Below are 25,170 nucleotides of genomic sequence, written 5' to 3'. Positions count from 1 at the left end.
CTACGGCGCCCCGCGGCCCCCCACCTGGCCGTTCCACCCTTCCTCTTTCGTCTTTGTGTTATACTTTCGATCCCTCTGGTTTGGAATTATATCCTTTCCTAAATCCAGACACAGGATGAGGTTGCTATCTTGAGGGATTTTTTCCCACTCAAAGGCGAATCAGCGAACTGCGCAGCCGATGGAGAGAGCAGCGGCCGATTCCCGCAGCAGCAGCAGCAGCACCGCCGCCGTTCAAGCGACCAACGACGATGCTGCCGCCAGCAAGCTGTGCGTGTCCATCACCCCTCGTCTTTCTTTTCCCTCTTTCCCTTTCAATCCAAAGAACATAACAAAATTCATAATATCAGTTAGATTCTTCGTCATGATTTCTATATCTTGAACTCGCTGATCCCGTTGATCCCATTCTTAATACAAATACTTTTGCTCCTTTTGTTTTTCTTATTCGAATTGCTTCACTTTTTATATTTGTAGGCGTCGATGTTCTCATGGCATAACTTGATTGGGTTGATATCTTAGGCATGGCGTGCTGTTTTAGATCGATATTGTTTTAAGCTTCATAATTTATATGCTTCAATCTAAGATGCCTGTTTCTACGCCAGAATCAATCTTCTATAGAGGTACGACAACTATGATAGGAAACAAAATTAAAGAAAATAGGCAGAGTTGCGGAGTGGAAAATCCCTAAATTTGAGGTAGAACTGTATATAAAGTATGGGATTGTTTGGGCGGTCATGCAGGTGGTAGATTCATCATCCACATAGAAACTTCTATCTTCTCCATTTAAAATTGGTGATTTATGCATGTTTGGATGTTGTATGTTGCTAGGTAATGGGACAGATTGGAGCATTTGGAGTTCAGGTTCTGTTTAGAGAAATTGGAAATACAAAACATATGCAAATGCTTGCAGATAAGGTATTCTGTAATATGTAGGAGTTATTGCTGTTGCTAAATTTTGAGGATTTGAATCGGGAATTTCTTGGTTTCTGTGCTGTAGTGTGTGGTTTTAATTTCACAAACCCTCTGGTTATCAACTGTTCCTCAGCTTTGGTAGACATTGTTTTTATGTCAAGGGTAGCTTATTGGAGCATCCAAGTAATGGCTGAATGATTTGTTTTGGTAGTTAATGAATCCAGGCTCTTCCTTGACTAGTTGAATTTGTGTGGTGGGAGGAAGTTGAATGGTTTTATATTGGTCATTGAATTATGAGTCTCGTGCTAGTGTCATAGTGGGAAACTAGAAGTTGAAAACATTTGATGCTTTACAATAACTAAGGGGAATGTTACTAAAAATGTTGCGTAATTATGGCCAAAATTAAGGAGGATAAATAATTTAATAGGACATTAAAAGGGATGATGTGTCAACTAAATGAACAATTAAAAGAAATGGAAATTAGTAGGATATTAAAAAAGAATGCCGCTACATATGGTTGATTTCTTCTGTGATTCCTCTGGGAACTTTGATGAGTTTTAGAGAGGGCATGACTTTCTCTACTCCATCCCACTGGTATATACGGAGAAGGTATGTTTGAAAAATTGTTGATGCTTGATTGGCAACCACAACTTCTTAGTTTCTTGGCACATTATAATAAACAGTATATATCTTTGCTACCTGCTGCTGCTTCCATTAGTTTTGGTGCCTTAATAGCAGCAACAGTGGCTTAAAAGGATGAAATAAACAGATAAAAAAAGAGGGAAAGGTTTGTAGAGGGAACAGGAGTAACAGAAGGTGGGAGAAGAGAATATAGTGGAAAGGGTAGGGGGAGGCTTTTTTTTTTCTCCTTCTGCTAATACTTCTGTCGTTGTTGGATATCACCATCGGATTCCACTGCTGTCAGATGCAATAATCATATTAGGTCCATGCTGAGATGCTGAATCTGTGTTGGTGTTCTTTTCGAATTTCAATTGTCAAGTGATTAAATTTGGTGGATGAATGGTTTTGAAGTCATCTGACCTTGGATGTTGATATGGTTATGCTCTTATATTTTGGATATGAATGCATATACTTTAATGAACATTTGTATAATCTGGATTTGGATAAGATTGTCATTATGTCTTAATTAATGGGCATGGATGTAAAAAAAAAAATCTTTATAAAACAAAACATAATTTCATGAAGATTTAACCAACATTATTATGTAGTTTTGCTAAAAATCCATATGATCGGAACTTATTATGCATGAGATGACAAGAAAGCATATGAGACAACTTATTAACTTGACTAGTGCAACTTGAACTGGGTTGATGTAAACCCTACCAGAGCCAACCCATTGTTTGGCCGAGTTGAGTAATTGTGCATCTAGCTGAGGCCAGGCTTGGGTTGGAAAATGTCAGCTTGATTTGTTGATGGGTTAATTCAATATGAAGCCTTGGGGCAACCTGGAATTCATTTTCAGATCTGACTTATTGAAACTAAATCCATACCTCTTTTACGGGCCTCCTACCTAGCATAACCTTTTGCTTGATGAAAGTAAAGATGGTTTCATGATCAAAATGCTGTGAGGAGTTTAAGATACAACAATGAACCAACTTGATAGATCCGACCCCAATTCCGTTTGGTTGAACTATAGGAGGCATGTGAATTCCAGGTTTGTGTGGTTGGCTCCATATTGGTATAAGCTGGGCTCCAGATGTGATTTGATTGATTGGATAAGTCTGTTAGCCTTAAGTCAATCCAATTTACTCTTATTGAACCTCTATTTTGTATAAGAAATCTTCCACATTCCCAATTGTATGTATTTTTCATTTAAATTAGATATGGTTGTATTCATGTCAAGTTCATATTTCATGTCATCCTACAAGGACAAATATAAGCTTCAAGATCTGAACTATGCAAACATTCATGTGCGTGTCTGCAATACAAATAGAATATGGATTTGTTTATGCACATATCTGAGCCATATCCACTCCATTTATTTTTCTATATAAAAAACTAAAATTCCTTTTTAATTATTTGTATAGTGAGATTATTTTGCATTAATTTAATGAACATCTTAGGAGTGTTTAGATATAAGATATCTTGCAAATTTATTTAAAAAAGCAGGTCATTAGGTGTTTAAAGTGAGTGGTTTATGTACTTTTGTAAGAAGGTCATTAGTTTGGAGTAAGTTCAAAAAGCTTTCCATTATAGAGTTCTCCTTAAGGGTTTCGACCCGGGAATCACACCTAGCGTTTACTAGGAACAACACCTAGTAAAGAGGAAACACTCCTTCAGGAGCTTGACATCTCACCAAATTTAGGACCTAGACAGGTTATTTAGCGTACAATGTTACATGCCTTTACAAAGGCCATCTTCTCTCCTTTTATAAAGGAGGTTTGCAATTAAAATACCTCAGAAACAACTAATTAATGGTTATCAGTGAATTGGATTAAGTTGTCATAGGAAGGTGCCAACTAGCAGTTAGTTGGCTATTAGCTAAGTAATTGTTGTCAATGGGTTGACATTGAGCTATCAAAAGTTGGTAGAATCTTCTAGCCTATGGGTTTGGCCTTGGCAGCCTGGTGGACTTTGGTCTTAAGTCTTGGGCTAGTAAAGCTCCCAAATCAAGCCTGTTTCAGTTTCTTTCCATATAAGTGCAGATTTTTTCTTATAAAATTTCATATGTTGTTAAGCATGTCTATCAGTGGAGCAGGCTGAATCTACATGAGCAAGATAATATTGCTTTAATGATCCATACCCATTCAAAACCATGTGCCAATCACTTTTCTTTAGTTAATTGAATACAAATACTAGAAATACCCTCACAAACTTTCCTAGGCATAATAAGATAAAAAATATCGGGGCAATAGCACTTATCTAGTCCATGCAGAAAGAAGAAAATAAGATGAAGAAGCTACCAAAACCCTCATGATATTGCCTGGTAAAAGGAAAAAAATTGAAAGAAACAAGAAGAAGAAGCTAACAGTTTTCAGTTCATACTCACACCATGTTTGTGCATGCCTTTAATTTGTTGCAAATCATATATTAATTACCTTCTGCTGTGTTCGGGGGGAGTTAATTTCGATCATTGGCGTCTATGGTAGAATCAGTCGGGCAGGTATATGTAAACTACGACCCAAGGTCCGCCGTACTGATTGTACTGACGTACTGATGGGCGTCGGTATCGGTACGGTACCAAAACAGTGCTGAATCGAACCGGTACTGTACCGACGAAGACAAAAAAAAAAAATACCGCACGGACGCGCACGCGTCCGCTGTGGCATTTAATGCCACTTTGTGGCATTGAATCTCCCGCGCGGGGCAGCGCGCACTCCCCGCGCAGGCGAGCTGTCCCACGAGCCCGTGCGGGCGTGCACGCGCTGCCGTGCGCGCGGGCGCGACTCCCAGTGCGGAGAACTGCGTGGGCGAGGTTTCCAGTGCAGAAAACCGTGCGGGCGCTCTTTTCCGCAAGCGGGGTGCGTGATAGCCACCTCAGCCCGCCGACCCAAAATTCCAAGAGTTTGGCCGAGGCCAACCTCGGCCAAGACCGTCGCCCGGGCCAAATCCACTGCTTGGAGGTCTGTCCAAGCAGTGGCCAGCGCTTTCAGCCCTCGGCGCAACCCCGCACAGGCCATGCCCAGCGCCTGCGCGAGGTTCTGCGCCCACTGCAGCAGCGCGCGGCCAACGGCGCGCACGGCCAGCCACAGCAGCGCGCGGCCAACCGCGCACCCAGGCAGCCCCCAGCACGCGCGGCCAACCGCGCGCGACCACTGCAGCCTGCGCGCCCGCCTGTGCGCGCCCTTCAGCCGGCGCGCGCCCGCCAGCCCGCGCGCCCGCCTGCGCGCGCCCTTCCGCCGGCGCGCGCCCGCCAGCCCGCGCGCCCGCCTGCGCGCACCCACCAGCCCGCACGCCCGCCAACCCGCGCGCCTGACTGCGCGCATCTGCCAGCCAGCGCGCGCCCCGCCAGCCCGTGCGCCCGCATGCGCGTGCCCGCCAGCCCTCGCGCCCGCATGCGCGTGCCCGCCAACCCGTGCGCCTGCCTGCGCACAGCCTCCAGCCCGCGCGCCCGCCAGCGCGCGCCCTTCAGCCAGCGCGCGCCCGACAGTCCGCACGCCCGCTTGTGCGCGGCCTTTAGCCCGCACCCGCCTTCCAGCGCCCGGCGCCTGCGCTCGGCCCGCACGCACAGCGCCCTGCGCCCGCACCCGCCTGGCGCGGCCGAACCTCGCCCAGCAAGGAGACGACCAGTGCACAGCCAGGCCGCCTCCCCGCCTCTCGCCAACACTTGGCGCCCGCGCAACGATGGGTTGCGCGTACGCCAGACATGGGCATGACAACGGGCGGCAACTAGGGGCACTGGCCCATGCATGCGCACATGAGCGCGCACACACAGCAAGCACAAGGCTCGGCCAAGGCTGCATCCGACCGAGCACACTCAGGCCAATCAAGTCCGAAGCCAGCGCACGGGTCAAGCACTGCCAAGAGCACAGCAAGACAGCCAAGCCCGCGCACATTGGACCCAGACCAGCCAGCGCGCATGCCCGAAAGCCAGACAAGGAAAGCCACGGTCAGCCCGACTGAGCGCGCGCCCAAGGACAGGTGGCACCCGTCCGCGCGCAAGGCGCAGGCCCAAACAAGGAAAGCTACGGTCAGCCCAACCGAGCGCGCGGCCAACGACATGTGGCAACCATCAGCGCGCAAGGCCAAACAAGGCAAGCTGTTAACAGATTGCGCCCAGCCAAAATCAACCGCCAGGGACACTTGGCAGGCAGCCCAGCATCAGCGCCCAGCCAAGCAAGGAAAGCGCACGCGCAGAATCAAAGGAGGAGCCGGTGGGCTCTTCCATAGCGATCCGGCAAGGAAGGACACCAGCGGCCAGGATGCAGCAGGCCAAAGGATGGACGCACAGAAGACAGTCATGGCAGCAGTCCGTGGGAGCAAAGGCACAACGGCGCGCCCCTGGAAATCAGCAAGCGCACCTCGGCGCAACAGGAAATGCAACCAAATCAGGCCGCGCCCGGGCAGATGGCAGCCTCAACTCATGACGCGCGCAGGCCACGCCGAGAGCCAATCCCATGCGGCCAACTCAATGCAGCACATGGCCGAAGAGGGCCAAAGATAGACAGCACTTGGCGGCCAAACTAGGAAGCCATTTGAATTTGAATTAAGTCTGAAATAAGCCAAGGCACTCGGCCTACAAAATGAGCCATTAGGGCCCTTAGGCAAACATCTCATATTACTCATATCTTTTGAATTTCCAGCATAGAGTCAAGGGTTGTCCCCCTTGTTTTCTTTCGGCCGAAAGGCTTGGGCTAAGGTGGAGAACATCACTCCCCTTAGATTGTTTTAGGCATAGCAAGGTTCCTTCCGAATCTTGCATTGAGTCCTTGTAATTCGTTGCTATTGGAATGAAGTCAAGTTTCTTTCATCATTGAGCCCCGAACCTTTTGATTTCTTCCCACTGCCGGCAGCCAAAGGCAAAGCATACGGCGTGGTTCCAAAGCAGCAAGAAGGAAGAGCGATACCCACAAGCAAGTCGGTCCCATCACTTGGCAAAGTCTTTCAACCGTTGGCGCGGGGTTCAGGACCGCAAAGCCCCGCGGGTTCCAACAGTGCGCTTCCCCGCGCGCAGGGTCTTGCGTTTGGGCCTGTGCGAACCGGCCTAGTTCGCACCGATACCGGCTTGTACCGTGTGAACCGGGCCGGTTCCCACCAGTACGTGTATGTACCGGGGCAAACTGAGCCGGTTCGCACCGGTATACGACGGAACCATTCAGTTTTGATCCTTTTGGGTCGGAATTGAAATTATATACCGTACCGACCGGTTCCGGTCGGTTCAGCGTACCATGCTACGACCTACAAGATTATAATGGCAGCACCACCATCCTGTCCATGTTGACCCTTATATTTCTCACACTTACTTACGTAAAATGTATGTCAGAAGCATATTGTGTTGCAGGCATCTTGCTATCATATGTTTTTCTGTTTGGCATATCAGTTGCTACAGTCACTGTCTTTTATCCATTATATGATTCTGCTCTACTTTTAACTTCTTTGCAGATGAAGTTCTATTAAACAGTTATTGTGACCTTCTATTGCTAGAACTAATTATTATATTGTTGCTCACAAAGGTCCTGTGTGAATAAAGGATACATGAAGGATGAATATGTTCACTTGTTTGTTAGAAGACCTGTAAAGAGAGCGCCCATAATCAACCGTGGTTCGATTTCCTGCATCTGGACCTAGAAATCTGTTATTTCTCATCTTTCAGATTATTCAATATTAATAACTTTTCATGTGGTACTTCAAATGGCATTTTTAAGGGTACTATGCTCGTTGGGTTGCTCTCCGGAAGCTCCTTCTTCAGTTTCTCAAGTCCGAGAGACACAACAATGACAACATTCAGACAAAGAAACAGATTTTGTCTCTTGGAGCTGGCTTTGATACAACCTACTTTCAGTTGGTGGTGCGTGACACTCTTTCATCTAATTTTTGTATCTAAATTGATTCCAACTATACTTGATGTGTATTTCTGTTCTTTATGATGTTAATTCAAATCTCATAACCAAGAAGAGACTGTCTCAGTGTTTTGGGAGCGTGGAATGAGTTGGTATCCAGGGAAGCAGATGCTCTCTGATTATCTTTTGCACCTGATATTAATTTAATTTTATAAATTAAAATACATAACAAATTCCAATCAGGTTTTCTGAGTCTTCCTTTCTTGCTCGGTCTGCCACTAATATCCTGGTCTTTTTACTGAATTTATTTTATCTTATTTTTACAGAATGAAGGGATTGCACCACATCTTTATGTAGAAGTGGATTTTAAGGAGGTATGAATTTAAAGCATGAGAATTTTATAATAATCGATTAGTGAATGTTTAGTTCATTTTTGTACCCTGAGTATCTTTTGCTACACTAGATGAAGAATTTGTAGTTTTTGGAGATAAAAATTATAAATGCCCCTTCCATGATTTTTTTTTTGAAGCGTACATTTTATTTTAATTGTTCTAGATGTTCTAATATCCTGATCAGCATGCCATCACAAGTTATAAGTGTCTGCTGAAGCATTAATTTTTTTCAATTCCATTAAAAATGTATGTACATATTTGATTCTTTTCATTTTTATTAGGTAACCAGTAAAAAGGCAGCTCTCGTAGAACGCTATAGCCTATTAAGAGACAAAGTTGGACCAGAAGCATCCATTTCAATAGGTAAGTCAACTCTTGTTAAAACAATGTTTTTCAACAGTTGTTTTATCATCATATTTTAATTTACTTGTGCTGCAATTCCTTTTTTTCTCCTTAATTTTTGTGTTTCTGCACTTTAAATTCACTGACCATTTATCTTCATAGATGCATAATCATAGAAGTAAAAAACATATATTGGCTGAACTTTATTCATAGGAATTATATACAAAGAAAAAATGGGAAATAATGGCTACGAAGATTTAATGACAAAGCAATTAATTGCTATGTTATCCAATACTCCATAAAAATCTGAGTTACAAAAAATACCTCATCACTTGTCAAGTCAATATGGCACTCAAGTAACAGACAATATATTAAATCCTTGTGGAAGTTAAGTTATCAAAGTAGGGAATTGCAGATGCGGAGGATGTCTGTATATCGGAAAATTTGAACTGTTTATTGGATGCTGTTAAAAAAAGCCATTAACTAGTTATGGTCTGCAGTCTGGGGTCTTGGGAGGGGCATTCAAGGGACAGACCTAACTTTTGTTTTTTTTTTTTCCTTTTTTGCACAAAGTGGCTGCTCCAAGACTTGAACCCATGCCATTGCATTTGGTAGTACAAGACTTTTACCGTTGTTCCGAGCAATGACCCCTTGTTTATTGGATGATGTGAACATATTAATTTGAAACCTGATAAATTATTTTTGTTATAGATTAGGGCTCAGTTTTTCACTTGAGGAAGATTTATGTAAGTATCTTCCTTAGTTAAGCTCTTGGAATGCTTTCACTTGATATTCATGTTTGTTGGGCAAAATTATGAAGGGCTGTTATTCTACAGATGTAGCATGAAGTTTCTTTAAAACTGTTGTAAAAATAAACTTTGTTGATCAAGTTTCTTCTTCTTCCTTTGTTTTGAAATGGAGAAAAGATGGCGTCCTTAAATTTGATATTATGCTATATGTTTAGGAATTTTGGTGGATTTGAAGGATTAGTAGGCCATGTTTTGCATATGGAATAAAAATCGAACAAGATCTGGGAATAAGAATTTGAAATAGAGATGTGAATGGGCCGGATTCAGGTCATATCCATCATGTGTCCATACCCAAACTCAATATGAAAAATCAAGTTTGGATTTGGTTTCAGGTCCACCAAAATGAGTAAGCTCCAAACTTGCATTGAGTTTGGATTTGATTTTTTTTTTTCTTTTTTTTTTAGGTTCGATTTGGCACATGATTTTAGTAGGTCCAAGGCTCAACATTTTGCAAAACTAAAAGGACTCTTATCCCAATTGTTTGTGACAGATTGCAATATGAAGGAAGCATGATATTGGGAAGTGAATGATTGTTTTTTGGAAAAAGTCAAATCACCTTTGAAAAAGTTTAAATTTTAATTTCTATATATGTTTAATTTGATTGAAAGATAATGAAAATCCAATGTCGGTTGGGATTTGGAACTAAAATAGCAGTGGGCAAGAGTTAAGGAGAGCACACATGCGAAAAAAATGTAAATCCAAATATGAAGAAAAGGAATTGACACAAATCATGGAGCCAATTTTCTTTATATTCCTATACTGCATATATAGTTTGCTTTTCCAGTATTTGGGTTATTTGGTTTTTGGATAACGTAGCTAAATCCAAGTTTTTTGGTTCATATGTAATCAGATTCTATATATAGAATCCGAATTTGATCCAATAAGGTTATCGAAAAATTAATATGTATCGATACCGATTATATAAAATAATCGGTTGGTTTATCAAAGTTTTGGGTACCACTTGCACCCCTAATTTTAAACTCAAGATACACGCAAGTATCAGTCACTGGCTGGTACAATATGTCCTGTGGTATTTGTGGGGAAGGGGGGTACATGCTTAGCACAAGGCTGATTCAAATGAGCCAAGAAAAAATGAAGCACTAACACTATGGGCTACTTTGGGTGGTAGAGGTTGATATGGGATCAGTTTACCTGTGGAACCCATCTTGTGGGAGTACTGGCACCTAGTGGCATAGTACGTACGGAGTAGTATCAGGCCGGTATGGCTGATGCCTTAATCCTTGGAATAAAGTAATTGATTGCAATGCATTTAACGGCCTGAATTTGCTGATCTAAAGTTCTTTAGTTCTAGGCCTTGGACTGAATTTTTTAGGCTCTTTTTCTTGATTTGTTTGTAGTCCAATAATAGTCAAGTATGTGTCATGAGATCTGTAAGTCCTTAAATGTAATTGGTACCATTTATGTCCAAGCATCGTGAGTAGTGATGCTAGAGTACACATGGGTTGTTAGGGTCCATAAGTAGGTTCTTTTGGAGATTCTTTGGGGCATTTGTTTCTATCTTCATAAAGAGTCCCAAAAGTAGCCGAACCCAACAAGTTTGGGATTAAGGCTTAGTTGAGTTGAGTTTGTAAAGAGTCCCAAAAGCATTGAAATTCAATAATTTGTTGGTCAAGTTTCGGAATTTTTATAAAGAGGGTGAGCAAAAGACAATGTATGATGGTTTTTCATATAAAAGAAATTGAAGGTTTAAGGTCAGGTTCATCACTTACTTTTCCTTCTCTCTCTCTCTCTCTCTCTCACCCCCCCCCCCTCTCCATCGCTCCCTCTCTTTGATATCTCTTTTTCCCTCTCCTCTATATCATGTTTTTGTTGTCTTTTATTTTGCTTGTATGTCTCTACTCTGCATGCACTATTCTGAATTTTCCATTTCGCTGACAAAACCCTAGGAAAGGGTTACTTGACCTGTTATTTTCCTTAATCTGGGATATTGGTCTCTGTTGTTGCATATAAAGGTTCAGGACAGCAATCAATCAAACTAGACCTATTCCTACTCCAGTGCATCCCCTATTAGTCTGCATCAAGTTGGTCTCACAGCAAAAGAGTTCTACCTTGTCTTCTTCTTTCTTGATCTTCTATTTGCCTCTTTTTTCTTTCCCTTTATCATAATAAAGAATGAGGAGTTGGGTGTCAAAAGCAATGATCTTCTGACATCTATCAATAATGATGTGCTGTCAGTAATGCTACAGCAACTTGATTGTAGCAGCATTTAAATATTGAAAAATTCCTTGAGGCGAGACCACAGGTCAAGAGTTGCAAACCTGAAGAACCATTAAAAATGATGAATCTAGAATTGAAGGTTCTTCATATGGTGAGTGTATGATCGAGAATATATCATGTAAGATTTGTGTTTATGCAGATTTATGAAATGAGAATCTTGTGACCATTGATCCATTAGATATCTCCATTGCAAAAGATTAAAACAGTGGATGATTTATAGCGTTTTCATCATCAATCAAAGGGCACTAGAACAACCAACTAGCAACATGATAGCATGAAAGTCCTATGTGGGCCTCCATCATCAAATCCTGATGATCCAACGGTTGAGTATGAGGATGAATCATCTGGATCTTGGGTTGAGATTTATGCAGCAGAAGCGAATGATTTTGGAGTAGATTTTAATGCATTTAATGGTCTGAAATTTGCTGATCCAAAGTCATTTAATTATAGGCCTTAGACTAAAACCCATAGTGTTTTTGCCCTTAATTTGATTAGAGTCCAAAAACAACCACTGAACGCTGTCATAAGATCTTTGAGTCATTAAGTTTTGGAGGTCTGAAGGTAGATAGGGTAATCAGTTCTGTACACATCGCTTTGGCATAAATAATGATGCTACATTGGGTTGTTAGGGGTCGATAGGTAGCTTGTTTTGGAGATTCTATTGAGGGAATTCTATCTATCTATACAAGGAACCCCCAAAGACTGAAATTCAGTAATTTGTGGGTCAAGCTTGGGAATCTTTATAAAGGGTTTCGAGCGAAAGATAATATATGCCGGTTTTTCTTGTGAAAGGAATTGAAGGTTCAAGGATCCTTCCCTCTCTCTCTATCCCCCTCACCCTGATATCTCTTCTTCCCCCCTCTAGATGACCCTTCTCTTATCTTTATGTATAATTATATGTCTTTATCTGCACAATTCTGAATTTTAGTGATTAGTAATACATCAATATAAATCCTATTGTTTATCCTTAGACGGTACTGAATTTTAGTAATACATCAATATAAACCCTGTTGTTTATCCTAAGACCCTTTAACACTTAGTTCCTCTTATCCATTCCTATCACAAAACCCTAGGTTGGGTTCATTTGGTGTTGTTATTTGTCCTTGATCTTGGAGATTGACCATTGCCGTCCCCTATACAGGTTCACGACAGCAAGCAATCTAACTAGACCTATTCCTACTCCAGTGCATTCCCTAGGTCCTGATGCATTCCAGGCCATCCCCTATTGGTCTTGCATCACCCGGTTGGGATTATTCAGAACAGCATTAGATATAGTTTACCTTCAAGAATTTGAAGAGTTTCCGAGTAAGACAGTGTAGCCAATATTGTTGATTAGTTGCCATGGAAAGTGGTCTGGAAAAATGGTAAGTTTACAATTTTTTATTTTCTTTCTCTTGCACTAATATGTGGCTAGTATTAGAAGGAAATATTGGAAAATTTGTTGGAGCTGATTAATACTCATCAGAGCTGATTGTTGGCTGCAATTGTTTGTTACTGATCAAAGTTGACCTAAGACATATGTAATCATCAATAGCTAACATGGACCACATTAGTGATAATTGACTGATACTCATCATAGTTGCCTGATTGGACATTATTGTTCGCCACTAATTTTATTATGTAGTTGATCATCACTGACTTATTTTTGTTAGATTGTCATTGATTTTGCTGATGGTGACCATAGTCAACAAAACTCAACCGGTTTAGACATTGACAGGTTGCTAAATCTCGGTAAAGTTGACCGATCTTGGACAGCACTTTATAGGCTATGCGACCATTAATCTCTGGTCAACATTAGTTAACCATTAGTGGCAAGGCAAGTGGTACTTTATACTTGTTATGTTTTTGCTAATTGATGCTAGGTAAAATACATGAACTAAACAAATGATAGCTGTGTCAGCAAAGTCACACATGCAGTGTAGCCAAGGTTTGAGGATTTGGTTTCTTTCTTAGATCTGCAAATAATGTTCCACTTTTTCAACAGTTTGATGGGTTTAAGTTTTCCTTTTTTAATCAAAATTTAAAAAACAATCAGAATAAAGTCATGAAGCAAATGTTGCTCTTGTTGCATTACTTCGTGGATCCCATAAGTGGCTTTTGTGGAGAAGATCATATGGAGCTCAGCTTTGAATTTTGATGATGTATTGAACAAGTGAAATCAGATATCTCTTTGATGGAATGGGAATTACAATTATGTTCTGTAAAAGTAGGTCTTGTGAGTCAGTTGTGACTCCTTCGTATATGTGGCTTGCTGGAATCAATGCAGTGGTTAATGATCCCATCCTGACTATACATTTGTAAGTTATCAGTCCATATGGAAACAAATGCAGCTGAAGCTTGGCCATTACTTTGTCCATTGAGGATCTAATGATAGTGTGGATCCTAAAGGTGGATGAGTTTTTTTGAAGTCTGTGGAGCATTATTATTGTGGCTCATATGTGCTTGGATGGGCTTTCATACTTCAAGTGAGAACTTAATTAATCGAAGAATGCTTCACCATCCCCGCTTTAGTCCTTGTGTGCGTTGATTGGTAAGTTGGCACAGGGGGCCTGCTTGTCACCCATGTGACCCCCGTATACCACACCAATCCCTGACTGCTATGGGGAACTGGTGCTCTCAGCAGGGAGTGGAGTGGTGCTGGCAATCAGCACTCTAATTAATTTACAAGAGGTCAATCTGTTTTTACTGATGGACATATTGGTTTAAAATTGTGCTGTTTTCTTTTCTTTTTTATTTATCTTTTACCTTTTTTTCATAAATTAGTTTCAAATTTAGTTGTTTCCTGTGGTGATAAAAGGTATACTGTCTTGTTCTTTCCCTTTGTCTTCCTATTTGTTTCACCTGTTCTTTTCTGTAACAAATGCCATTTGTACCAGTCATAAAATTAAAGTTCGAAACATTCACAATCCAAAATCATCCATGGATTCAATTGTGCCCTCATCCACAAATCCAACAGAACCTGGAAAACTGTTATAAACCATCCCAAGGACTGCGGATAAGCCAAATAATTTTGAAAAATGTGTTTTGATTCAAAATGTTGCTTGTAGTACTAATTTTCTTTGTTGTCATATAGCAGCTCATAATTGTGTTATAACAACATTGTAAGTATTTTGTCTTTAAACAATGATCTTAAAGATACATTTGATTAGTGGCAGTATCAGGAGTTGTTTTTATGGCCATTACATGATGCCACTGTGGTGGTTCCAAAATTATATTTTAAGAAATTATAATTTAGATTATACAATGTATGCTAATTATCAATGGAAATGTCTTGAATGAAACTGTTATCTACTACTGTATATATGTATATATGTATAAAACTGTTATAGACCATCCCAAGGACTGTTGACAAGCCAAATAAGTTTGAAGAATGTATTTTGGTTCAAAATGTTGCTAGTAATGCTAGCTTTCTTTCTTGTCATATAGCGGCCGTGGTATAGCAACATCATGAGTATTTTATATTTAAACAATGATCTTAAAGATACATTTGATTTGTGGCCTTAGATAAAAATGAACAATATAATATTGAACAATTGTAATATCAGGGATTGCATATATGGCCATTACATAATGCTACTGTAGTGATTGCAAAATTATATTTTTAAGTAATTATAATTTATATTACGTCATGTATGCTCATTATTCAATGGAAATGCATTGAATGAAACTGTTATCTACTACTGTATATATGTAGATAATGGGAAAGGCTTGGGGTTGGCTTCGTGCAGCTGAGCTTCATGCCTGAACTCTCACCTTTTTCCACAGGCCCTGTGTCTAAAGAGGATAAGAAATCCATCCCAAATTTATTTCTTGCATGACCTTCACAGTTTTCCTAAAGAAAATGAACAAAATCAAAGACAAGTGAGTGAAGGAAGGGGAAAAACACTATTAAAGGGGGAAGATATAATTACATCCCCATCTTCGTTTCCTTATCTTTTAAGATAAGATAGATATTAGATGGAGATTATACTTGTAAATGATTTCAATTATGAAAGGAAAGAGAGATGTGATTAGAACCATTCATTAAGTACTTTCTTAAAAAAACATGTGGATTGCATGTGTCAAGACCTAATGGTATTATAACATAGGTGACACTTGCTATATAAAGTGGAAAAGGCTTGGGCCCAGCTTTGTGCAGCTGACATCCAAGCTTGAATCCTCTCACCTTTTTCCATGGGCCCTATGTCTAAAGAGAATAAGAAATCTGTCCCTAATTTATTTCCCAAATTTATTTCTTACCTATGTCTAAGATTCTGCACAATGCACTGAAAGTTTCTTTTTTTTTTTTAAATAAAAATGACAAAAGGGAAAAAACACCAGGTAGGGGGGGGAAGATATATTTACATTCTCTTCTTTGCTTTCCTTATCTGCTCATTTTGAAGATATATAGATATTGGACAAAGATTATATTCGTTCATGATTTCAGATATGAAAGGAAATAGAGATGCAATTAGAACCATTTATTCGATATTTTCTTTTAAAAAATCACTTGAATGGCATATGTCAAGATCTGATGTAGCAATAACATTAGTCATTTTAAACAATGAAGCAACCCTGCTATGGATTTGCTTGAGGCCAATAATATTTGTGGGCCATGTATATGTTATATCTTGAGTTTTCTTTGTATGTCTATGCGGGAGCACAAGTTCTTGACTGAGCATGAGACCATTTTTACCAGGGATGTGAACTTAAGCTCTTTGTATGATATATTTGTTTAACTTGAGTCATTATGTTGTTGTTATGCCTTGTATTCTTGTGCTTTCATGATAGAGTTTTTCATTATGTCAGAAAGAGGTGAAGTGTTAAGTGATCATTACAAGCTACTCTCTGCTGATATACGCGATATCCAAAAACTAGATAGCATCATAGGTCTGGCTCACTTGGATCCCAGGTACATATTCCCACTTTTCCTTATTCTCATATCTATCAAGTCAATGTGGACCATTTATCGCCTTATTTTGATTTAAGTTAAAGTCATAATCAATGACACAATGATAAGTTTCTTTGTTCTTTCGTGTCTTACCTGGACAGTGGCATCCAGCTTCTAGAATCTTTGCCAGATACATATCCAGCTTATAGAAGTTGGTAGAGAGTTGGAATTACAATGAGTTCAATCCACTACAATTAGGTTTTGTTTTTCAACAGAGTACTAAAATAAGTTTGCAAAATATATTTGGAAATTCTTAAGCTTGTTGGAAAGTGTGAATGAGCAACATGTATATTGAAAACCTTAATAAATAATATCTTTAATATTTCTTTATTATTTTATTTATATATAATATATTAAACCATGTTTTATGTTTTTTAAAATTATTTAAATAAAAATTTCAATATATATTATTTTGTAAATGAAGATATGGTGATACGTTAAAAGTTTTTTAAATTATATTTTGTTCTACGTATATCATCTTTGTCCTCCGTTTTATATCTGATACCTGGACAAGTGCTAGAATCTAATTCTCGAGTCTATGTCCATATAACAGTGGTTCTATCTAGATTTATTTTTGAATTTTAAAAGGAAAACACTTTAGTTCGGAAATATAGAATTGTGAGTTTGCATTACTTGGTATTCTACTATTCATTGCAGTTGTTTTAATACATAGAGATTGCACTACTATCAGTTAAGGTGGGACATTCTGACCTTAGCCTTAAAATTAACATATGTTGCCATGTTTACAAGATATAAATCTAAATGTTAATGTTACTGAGATTTTTCTATTATAGGATGCAAAAAATCTATGTCTGAGAAATATTAAACTGGTTCATTTTGATCATGTTGCCATCAGCCTGCCAACATTTATAATTGCAGAGTGTGTTTTAATATACTTGGATCCAGATTCGACCCATGCTATTGTTGGATGGGCTGCCAAAAAATTCTCGACTGCAGTATTTTTCTTATATGAACAGGTTGATTTCCATTTCATGCCATGATGTCAGCCTACTTTAATAGCTTTTATTTTTGGAGGTATTACAATTTTCCCTGGTTTGCTACTCAGATCCATCCTGATGATGCTTTTGGAGAGCAAATGATAAAAAATCTTGAGGTATTATAAATTATCTTATCATCATGATTGTATTTTTTTTTATCTCAGTTGTGTAAGTATTCTATTTTATGAATCTGATATTATTGTCATTGCAGCCAATTGAGCTTTTAATTGTACATGCCAACAGTACGGCAGTGGAGCTAATCAAGAAGTCAAGAAAGACTTTAAACAATTTCTGTATAATTTAAGATGTGCACTAGGTCAGCTGGAAACTTGTGCCCTTCCACAGTTGTTTATGTTGGGGCTCAAGATTTGCTCTGTGCTCCTGAGATTAAACCCTTTCTTCATTGGAAGCATTAAACTTAAAACCTCAGACAGAAATTGCTGTAGTGAAAAATATTCTTTCAAGGAATGTAGTGTAATAGAAGAAAGAAAAGGGGAAAAGAAATAATGAAAAAAGAAAGAGAGTGAAGAAATTAGAAGAAAAGGAAACATGAGAAAGAAGGGGGAGAATTGAGGGATGCTAGGTCTGTTCTGCAGTCGGAGCTGACATGATTACTGAATAAATATAAGATTTTTTTTAACCTGTTTTAATGGGAAAATTCAATAGTTTGCGGTGGTGCACCTGATGCACTGATATGAACTTTGTATGTGATTGTTGTTCCTACTGTATCAGCTTATAAATTAGCTTTAACCAGACAATTCAAGCAGGATCCATGTTAATCACCTGCTTGCAACCAAATCAGAATCTGAATAAGATGTTTCATGATTTCTTCAATTTTAATATTTAATAGAATCTGTAGCCTGATTTGGTTAATTTTCAATCTAAATGGCATAGGTAACTTTGAATATCTGGTACAAGATTTAATAATACAAAAAGCTGTTATTGACCATCCAAATTGGAGATCCACATCATAGGTCGTGATCTCACTACTAACAATTCTTAGAAACCAAAAATCATGTCTCCAAGACCTTAAACTCATGCATTGGAGAGGGTGCACAAAAAAAGCAGCTTCAATGACATGGTATGATGTTTTGCTATGATCTAAGTATCAAACCTATTGGTTCCAGTTTTTAAGTTGTTGATAGGTTCACAAAAAAAAAAAAAAAAAACTAATTTCTTGGACTTACCCAGATTCTCTGACTAAAGTGGTGTTAGGGTCTATGCAAGCTTGCCCCTTTTTCCTAATCAATGCAACCATGTCTATTTTCAATCTTGGAAATAATGTTCTCATTTTAGCTCGACTATCGTCACAACTTATTTCTATTGATTGCCAGCATAACATACATATTCAACATTCACCTGTGCCCCCTTTTATCTTGAGGTTATAGATCATCAAAAACCACTTTGTAGGCTTTCAATCTTCCTTGGCATAGATTTCCAGTTTCTATTTTTTTTTATTTACCCTTTTCTTTAAATATGATCCTGTTAAATATGCTTCTTTTTCATTCTCTGCATTTCTGATAATTGTAGTTACCATGTATTTTTTATTCATTAACTGATGATGTATAAAAAATTGCCTGGACAAATCATAGAAGTGATGTATGCATATTGGCTTGTTTTGCAGAGTCGAGGATGCCCTCTCCTTGGTATACATGCTACACCGAGCTTACAATCTAAGCAGAAACTCTTCGTTGATCATGGATGGCAGGTGTGTTCTTTCAATAGATGGCATTTTTTTCTAGCAAAAGACTCTCTCTTTGTTAGATATAAACAATGCCTACACATATTGAAGCTGAAATTCATGATCCACTCCCTCTAATATTTGATGATGCAGAGAGCTGTTGCATGGGATATGCTGCAGATATATAATGAATTTATTGAAATTCAAGAAAAACACAGGTAAGATTTTTCTTATTGAATTATACAAAAATTGCTGCAGAGGGTGTAAAACTAACAATGCTTACAACTTTCTTTTAATAAATGCAGTGTGAAATTTAGAAATGTTATTTTGTTTGCTACATGCTAGAGGAAGAAAATGAGCACCAAGATTTGTCTTCACATAAGATTTTCTCATGGTTCATATTCTGTCATTTCCCTCTTAGTTTTTTGCATTTCTTTACTTCACTACTATTCTTATCATCGCCAGACAAACTCCTTACCATGCACGGCTGCATAACAAAATGGGTAGTTGTTCAAGTTATAATATTAGAGTCGTTTGTATACATTTTAGGCATGATTACTGAGCACTATATGGGATCTGCACGAAAACATCATTCGGGTCGGTACAGGCCCTGAATCGATCCATATCGGCCTAAATTGTACCCTACCACCCGATATTGTCCAAAACTGGGGTGTGTCACATATCGACCCGTACTGCCCAGTTTCAGATGGTACCATGATAAAAAGTGAGAAATGGGGTCGGGAGCTATCTCGGTATATGGGGTACTTACCATGCTATGCTGACCATATCATACTGAATCAGTAACATACCAGTCTGGTGCCTGATTCCGAGACTTCAAATCTTGGTTGGGCTACCACTGAAAGCTGTTTTAAGCTAAATAGTAGTTTCTGGAACTTCATATTTGTGCTGGACGTTGACTTTGGTGACATGTGCACACACTAATTTCATTTATGTTGTGCGGTTGGACAGGTTTGCAATATGCAAGTATTTTTTACAAAAAAGTAAAAAATTGATGCAACTCATTTTTCAACTGCAAAGTTGGCTTCTAAATGCCTTCCTTCTTACTGCTTCTTGATTATTCAGCTCTGCTATGATTACCGATGGTATATGACTATCATACTCTATTAAATCTGAATATGGGTAAATTGTATTGCCACAACCTGAGTTTCTGGCCCCAGTTCACTGAAGGCATGAATTGCATTTATGAGTCCAAAACTAAGCATGAAGCTAAAATAAGTCATCCGAATAATAAGGTAATAATAGCCTCTAACTTTACTCTGTTGCAGGATCGAACGGCTAGAGTTGTTTGATGAGTTTGAAGAGTGGTACATGATGCAGGCAAGTGCATGTTTAATATAATGTGGAATGGTTAATGTCATGATTTCAGGTCAACATTGTAGTATCTCATTAGCCTTTACCTAAATAGCAGCATCTCCATTCATCTTGTCAAAGGCATTTTCTAATAAATTAATTCTTTTCCTCCAGGAACATTACTGTGTGGCTTGCGCAATTAATGATGCTGAGGTTGGTAGCAAATACATTCAGCAGCGCAGATATCTGAAGTAGATATGGGCATATTTTACTTGCTTCCACCACATGAAAACAAAGATAATAAAACTGAAAACACAAGCATGGATTCTTTATGGCCATACTTTGCCCATGTGATGTGGGCCATGGATTCTTTTTTTTCTCCCTTGTCCCTTTTTCCTTAATTTATAATATTTTTCTTATATTTAAAGTTTCAACATGCAATAGCTTGACAAGTGTAGTCAATATTACAATTCATGTTTTATACAACTACATGGGTGGAATCTTTGAAATGCCTCAAGGCGTCAGAGAGAAGAATGCTACTTTAAAAAAATAGCTTATGCTACAAACCAGTCTAAAGCCAATTTAAGAGAGTGGAATGATGTTTGGTGAGAATATCTAGCCATGAAACCAATGTGTCTGAATGGCTAGGATCATCATTAAAAAAAAAAAAACTATTGTAACAATATTTTAGCCACGGGATTTTAGCCTCGAAGGATCCAGGCTCGATGAACACACTGGTTCAGTATAATTTAAAATTCTTTTTTTTTTCTCCCTTGTCCCTTTTTCCTTAATTTATAATATTTTTCTTATATTTAAAGTTTCAACATGCAATAGCTTGACAAGTGTAGTCAATATTACAATTCATGTTTTATACAACTACATGGGTGGAATCTTTGAAATGCCTCAAGGCGTCAGAGAGAAGAATGCTACTTTAAAAAAATAGCTTATGCTACAAACCAGTCTAAAGCCAATTCAAGAGAGTGGAATGATGTTTGGTGAGAATATCTAGCCATGAAACCAATGGGTCTGAATGGCTAGGATCATCATTAAAAAAAAAAAAACTATTGTAAGTTTGTAACAATATTTTAAGCTGGACTTATGGAAGAAGAGATTTTACCTGTTTCTCGATTATCATTAGAATGGACTAGCTATCATAATTAATATCATCAATGCTAATGCAAAAGTTGAATTTTCTGAGTAATGTTTTGGCATCACCAGAGTTGTTGCCCTTATAGAAGAACATTTTAGTTCATCAGCTTATTTTTGAATAAGATTTGTTGACGAAGCTTGTGTTCTACCTGTTCGCTTGCAGGGCCTGTTTAGGGATTTTGGATTCTCCAAGGACCCGCATATTAGCAGCCAATCTCAGAAGCTTCATCCTCCGCAGATCAAGGAATAACCATTATTAGTTGGACCGAACCACCCTCAACTGCCGCAAAAAAAAAAAAAAAAAAAAAAAAAAAAGAAGAAAAGAAAAAAAAAAGAAAAGGCATTACCACTGTGAATTGCAATCTAAGCTTGGATTAGAGAAGCACCAAATCAATATCTTGCCAGTTTCCAAGTAATAAACATTTCTGGTAAGGGTTACAATATTGAGTGGTGGATTTTCGATGATGAGGACAAGTAGAACTAAGATATAAAATAAATACCACAGTGTTAAACCAGGAGGTAACAATATAAAACAATAACTAGTAATGCACCTTAGGAGAGTTTAGGGTTTAAAAAACAGAAGAAAGATGTAGGATAGCAAAAATTGTACTTCTGTGTTGTTTATCATTAGTTCCTTGGATAAATAGTAGATCAACAGCAATCATGGCTTTTTGTATCTTATACTCACTGGTAAGTGGTAACCCAAGCTATCAGCATGACTCCCAGCAACAAGGATCTTTGGTGCCTTCTTAGAGAGGGGGAGCAACGGCTTGCTAGTAGATTTCCCATTTTTCAACGGCACAAGTGATTTCCTTACAGCTTCCCTTGCCAAATCTCTGTGCTCCTGTACAAGATCCAATAGTCGTAAGAAACAAGGGCATTTTCATTCAACAGTGGCAGTAGCTTGATGATCAGGATGTTTTTTTTGTAAAGGACAAGAAGAATTAGGTATGATCAAATAACACAGAAACAGCAGGACCTTTTTCCCAAGCTGACCAACAAAGCTAAGATCAGCCAAGGGGTTCTCAAAGAGATCCATGGTGAATTTCACCGGCAAAATCCTTCTTACAGCATCATCAATTCTGCTCATGGGGATGAACTTGTTGTTCACAAGGGAGGTCAAAGTGTCAATAAACTGAGCATAGTCATTAGGAACCATTATCTGCATGACACCCCGCAAGAAATAATGTAAGGATACAAAAATAATAGATGGAAAGGAAAAATTAATCGGTGAATGTGGAACTACAAAAATTGCTCCATGATTGAGTGTTGATACATATATGTCCAGTATTTCCTCATATAAACCTCATGAATAATGTTTCAAAGAAAACAAAACAAATAGCAAAATCCTTAATCTTCTAGCATTCTCTGCTGCGATATTGAGTCATCAACTTTTCTACTCCAGACAGGTCAACGGGCGGCATTGGGCACCTCAACACCATTCGAGTTTTCAAAAATTGATGCAAATGGCAGCGCCCCGCATTGCACTAAAAAGAACATAAATTAGAGCTATAGCAAGAAGCTATTGTGGTAATATTTTCTTTATCCGTCAACAGCAATATGGTAACAACAGCTATTAACTTTCTATAGCGGATGAAAGAAATGCTGACCATATCAATACCAGCATTGACGCCAGTCAGGACAGAGTAAGTATAATTTGCACCAGGTGGAGTAGTAATCCTATCAATGCCCTGCCAATCTGATATGACAAAGCCCTGAAATTTTATCAACATTCAACATTCAGCATTCAGTAATGTAACATTAATATTAAAAGTTAATGCAAGAAATGATCAAAATTGGAATTGGCTAGACTAATATCATAATATTTAGTGAACATTTATTCTCCAAAAGGAAAAGAAAAGAAAAGAAAAAGCTTCAGCAAACATCTCTACCTTGAAACCCAGCTTATTCACTAGACCACGGTTGACATGCATTTTCTCTCCATTCCAGCTAGAGTAAGAAATCATGACAGTAGAGACACCCTTGGCAATGGAGTCATAGTAAGCAGGCATAGGGATGCTGAAAAGTGCACGCTGTTCGATTATGGTATTATTTTCATCGATTCCATTATGTGTCCCACCATCACCAACAAAGTGCTTGGAACAAGCCGCTACATTGTTCCTGTCCAACCAGTTATTATTTTATTTGACTTCTTGATTTACCAAATATGCAATGGCATCAGGGTCACTATGCAAGCTATGACAGACATAACAATTAAACCACATAAGCTTTATTTTTTAAGCTCTAGATAATTGCTTTATGATTTCTTTATATGCATGCTATGCAAAGTAGGACCTACCAAGCTTGAAATCTGCAGGTTTATAATTTGGAGGTAATGCTTTTATTACAGAATATTATGCAAGTTGTTTATTGATATTATATGAAATCTGCCTGTTTGGATTGGATAATTCGAACGTAGCTAAAGACTATCGAATTGAATATGGCATTTTTCCACTTGAACTTATAAGCATGAGTGAGTATTTGAGAAATATTGGACTTGAAAGCCCGAAGTTTTCTGTGCAAACTTATGATTATAGATATGAATATTTGACCTGCACTAGATACTCTAGATTTGCTTTTTTGAAAATGACATGATTTTGGCACATATGCTTATTTTCAGTAAAAGTACATATTAAAATCATGGGTTTTTTTTTTTTTTGCATGAATTCCCTCCTAAATATCCCAAAATTGATATTTACATGTATACCCTCAAAAACACTTGTTTTGCTACTCTACCCTTTTTTTATCCTTGTTTTTGCATATGTACCCACGCCATCTAACGCCGTTAAAAAATTAACGGTTTCAAATTAAAATGACTAAAATACTCTTAATGGGTAGATGTGCAAAAAAAAGCACTTATAAGGCGATCGAAATGGGGGACAAAAAAGTAATTTCAAAATTTTATTTTATTTTTAATTAAAATTAATATGGTTTTTATTGATGGTGTTAGAAGAACCGTTATATATATTAGAGGCATTTGTGCGAAAATAGTGTTTTATGAGGGTGCAGAAATAAATATAAATTTTTAAGAGGGTATTCACACAAATTTGATTTTTTAGAAGGATATTCATGCAAAAATCTCTACACAAATAAATATAAATTTTTAAGAGGGTATTCACACAAATTTGATTTTTTAGAGTGATAAAGACATTGGAAGAACAAGTTCATCATTTGAACCCTTCATGATAAAAACATAAAAATGGCCACCTTTCTTGAAAGTAAGGAACAACAGTCCACACCCTAATTAAGCCCGAACTGATTACGACTCTCTTGCAGACCCAAAGCTAGCAAGCCATCAATGTTCCCTAAATCTGTGCCAAAAGAAACCACTAGTTTGTCGTTGCTGGCTCTGTACTAAGACCAAAACCAAACGGGAAGAGAGGATCATAGTGTGGGTCGCCTACGTTCATTGGGAGCTGATCCACAGACTTGAACCATGTCCGAGAGAGATTGCCGGAGAATCCATAGTCACCAAAGAGCACGTCTGCTACACCCTGGCCTTCAGTCCCAGGGAGCCATGCAGCGCCATGCAGCCGCGAGAGCATCGATCATGTGCACGTATGGCTCGATCACGAGGGGCCGCCCGGAGATTATGATGACAACACATTTTATGCTTCTGCAGACATTCTGGATCACACTTGGCCCAGGATCAGGAATTGTAAGGTTTAAGTTGTCTCCATTTGTCTCCGCATATGGCTGCTCTCCGACTGCTACAACTGCATAAGAGAATTGAGCATGCATGGTCGACAAAATCGGCATCAGGGTTCTCACAGTAGACAACCTTGGTGGTGGGGTCAACAGTGGCGTTCATGGCATCAAGGATTGTGGTTCCTGTTGCAAAGGATCGCCCGGAGTTCAAAACATTACCATGCTCTGCAATGTCCGAAAGAAATAAGAATCAAAGTCAATCTTAGGTGTTTAGAATGTTTACCGGTTGTTAGATTGTTTTC

General features: G+C 38.7%; 3 protein-coding genes across 6 annotated transcripts; 2 read left to right on the top strand and 1 right to left on the bottom strand.

The window, feature by feature from the left end:
- Nucleotides 1–21,898, top strand: LOC103698719 (leucine carboxyl methyltransferase 1 homolog). Of its 4 annotated transcripts, XM_039121402.3 has the most exons (14): nucleotides 1–267; nucleotides 826–912; nucleotides 7,044–7,132; nucleotides 7,236–7,378; nucleotides 7,697–7,744; nucleotides 8,044–8,125; nucleotides 15,940–16,042; nucleotides 16,938–17,058; nucleotides 17,148–17,195; nucleotides 18,704–18,787; nucleotides 18,914–18,978; nucleotides 20,047–20,098; nucleotides 20,246–20,284; nucleotides 21,384–21,898. In XM_039121402.3, exons 3-14 carry the CDS (start codon nucleotides 7,066–7,068, stop codon nucleotides 21,468–21,470), a joined length of 939 nt encoding a protein of 312 aa, XP_038977330.2. In that variant the 5' UTR covers nucleotides 1–267; nucleotides 826–912; nucleotides 7,044–7,065; the 3' UTR covers nucleotides 21,471–21,898. The 4 variants fall into 4 exon arrangements, with proteins under 4 accessions (XP_038977330.2, XP_089786715.1, XP_038977329.2 ...); XM_089930589.1 differs by lacking the exon at nucleotides 826–912 and having other exon boundaries at nucleotides 6,973–7,132; XM_039121401.3 differs by lacking the exon at nucleotides 826–912 and having other exon boundaries at nucleotides 3–267.
- Nucleotides 919–6,966, top strand: LOC148703290 (uncharacterized). The gene has a single exon (XM_088721164.1). The coding sequence runs from the start codon at nucleotides 4,203–4,205 to the stop codon at nucleotides 5,244–5,246; it is 1,044 nt and encodes a 347-aa protein (XP_088577290.1). The 5' UTR covers nucleotides 919–4,202; the 3' UTR covers nucleotides 5,247–6,966.
- LOC148703289 (uncharacterized) lies at nucleotides 21,882–23,393 on the bottom strand. Its single transcript, XM_088722918.1, has 4 exons — nucleotides 23,113–23,393; nucleotides 22,831–22,935; nucleotides 22,200–22,382; nucleotides 21,882–22,064 (listed from the first exon to the last, which is right to left on the bottom strand). Exons 1-4 carry the CDS (start codon nucleotides 23,230–23,232, stop codon nucleotides 21,882–21,884), a joined length of 591 nt encoding a protein of 196 aa, XP_088579044.1. The 5' UTR covers nucleotides 23,233–23,393.
- Between the last annotated feature and the right edge of the window lie 1,777 nt (nucleotides 23,394–25,170).

Source organism: Phoenix dactylifera, chromosome 5 (assembly GCF_051530095.1).
Source record: "Phoenix dactylifera cultivar Ajwa chromosome 5, Ajwa_hap1_PhDact_Kaust_v1.1, whole genome shotgun sequence".
NCBI lineage: Eukaryota > Viridiplantae > Streptophyta > Magnoliopsida > Arecales > Arecaceae > Phoenix > Phoenix dactylifera.
The sequence above is the reverse complement of the archived record's forward strand: the minus strand, read 5'-3'. Positions and strand labels throughout refer to the sequence as shown.

Bases quoted from the DNA above. Each gene is read 5' to 3' on its own strand.
- LOC103698719 (XM_039121401.3), top strand. From the start codon at position 179: ATGGAGAGAGCAGCGGCCGATTCCCGCAGCAGCAGCAGCAGCACCGCC. The intron at 7,745-8,043 runs GTATGAATTTAA...CATTTTTATTAG, and splicing joins TAGAAGTGGATTTTAAGGAG to GTAACCAGTAAAAAGGCAGC. The intron at 18,979-20,046 runs GTAAGATTTTTC...ACTCTGTTGCAG, and splicing joins GAAATTCAAGAAAAACACAG to GATCGAACGGCTAGAGTTGT.
- LOC148703290 (XM_088721164.1), top strand. From the start codon at position 4,203: ATGCCACTTTGTGGCATTGAATCTCCCGCGCGGGGCAGCGCGCACTCC.
- LOC148703289 (XM_088722918.1), bottom strand. From the start codon at position 23,232: ATGCCTGCTTACTATGACTCCATTGCCAAGGGTGTCTCTACTGTCATG. The intron at 22,383-22,830 runs GTCAGCATTTCT...GGTGTCATGCAG, and splicing joins TCAATGCTGGTATTGATATG to ATAATGGTTCCTAATGACTA. The intron at 22,065-22,199 runs GTCCTGCTGTTT...GATCTTGTACAG, and splicing joins TTGGTCAGCTTGGGAAAAAG to GAGCACAGAGATTTGGCAAG.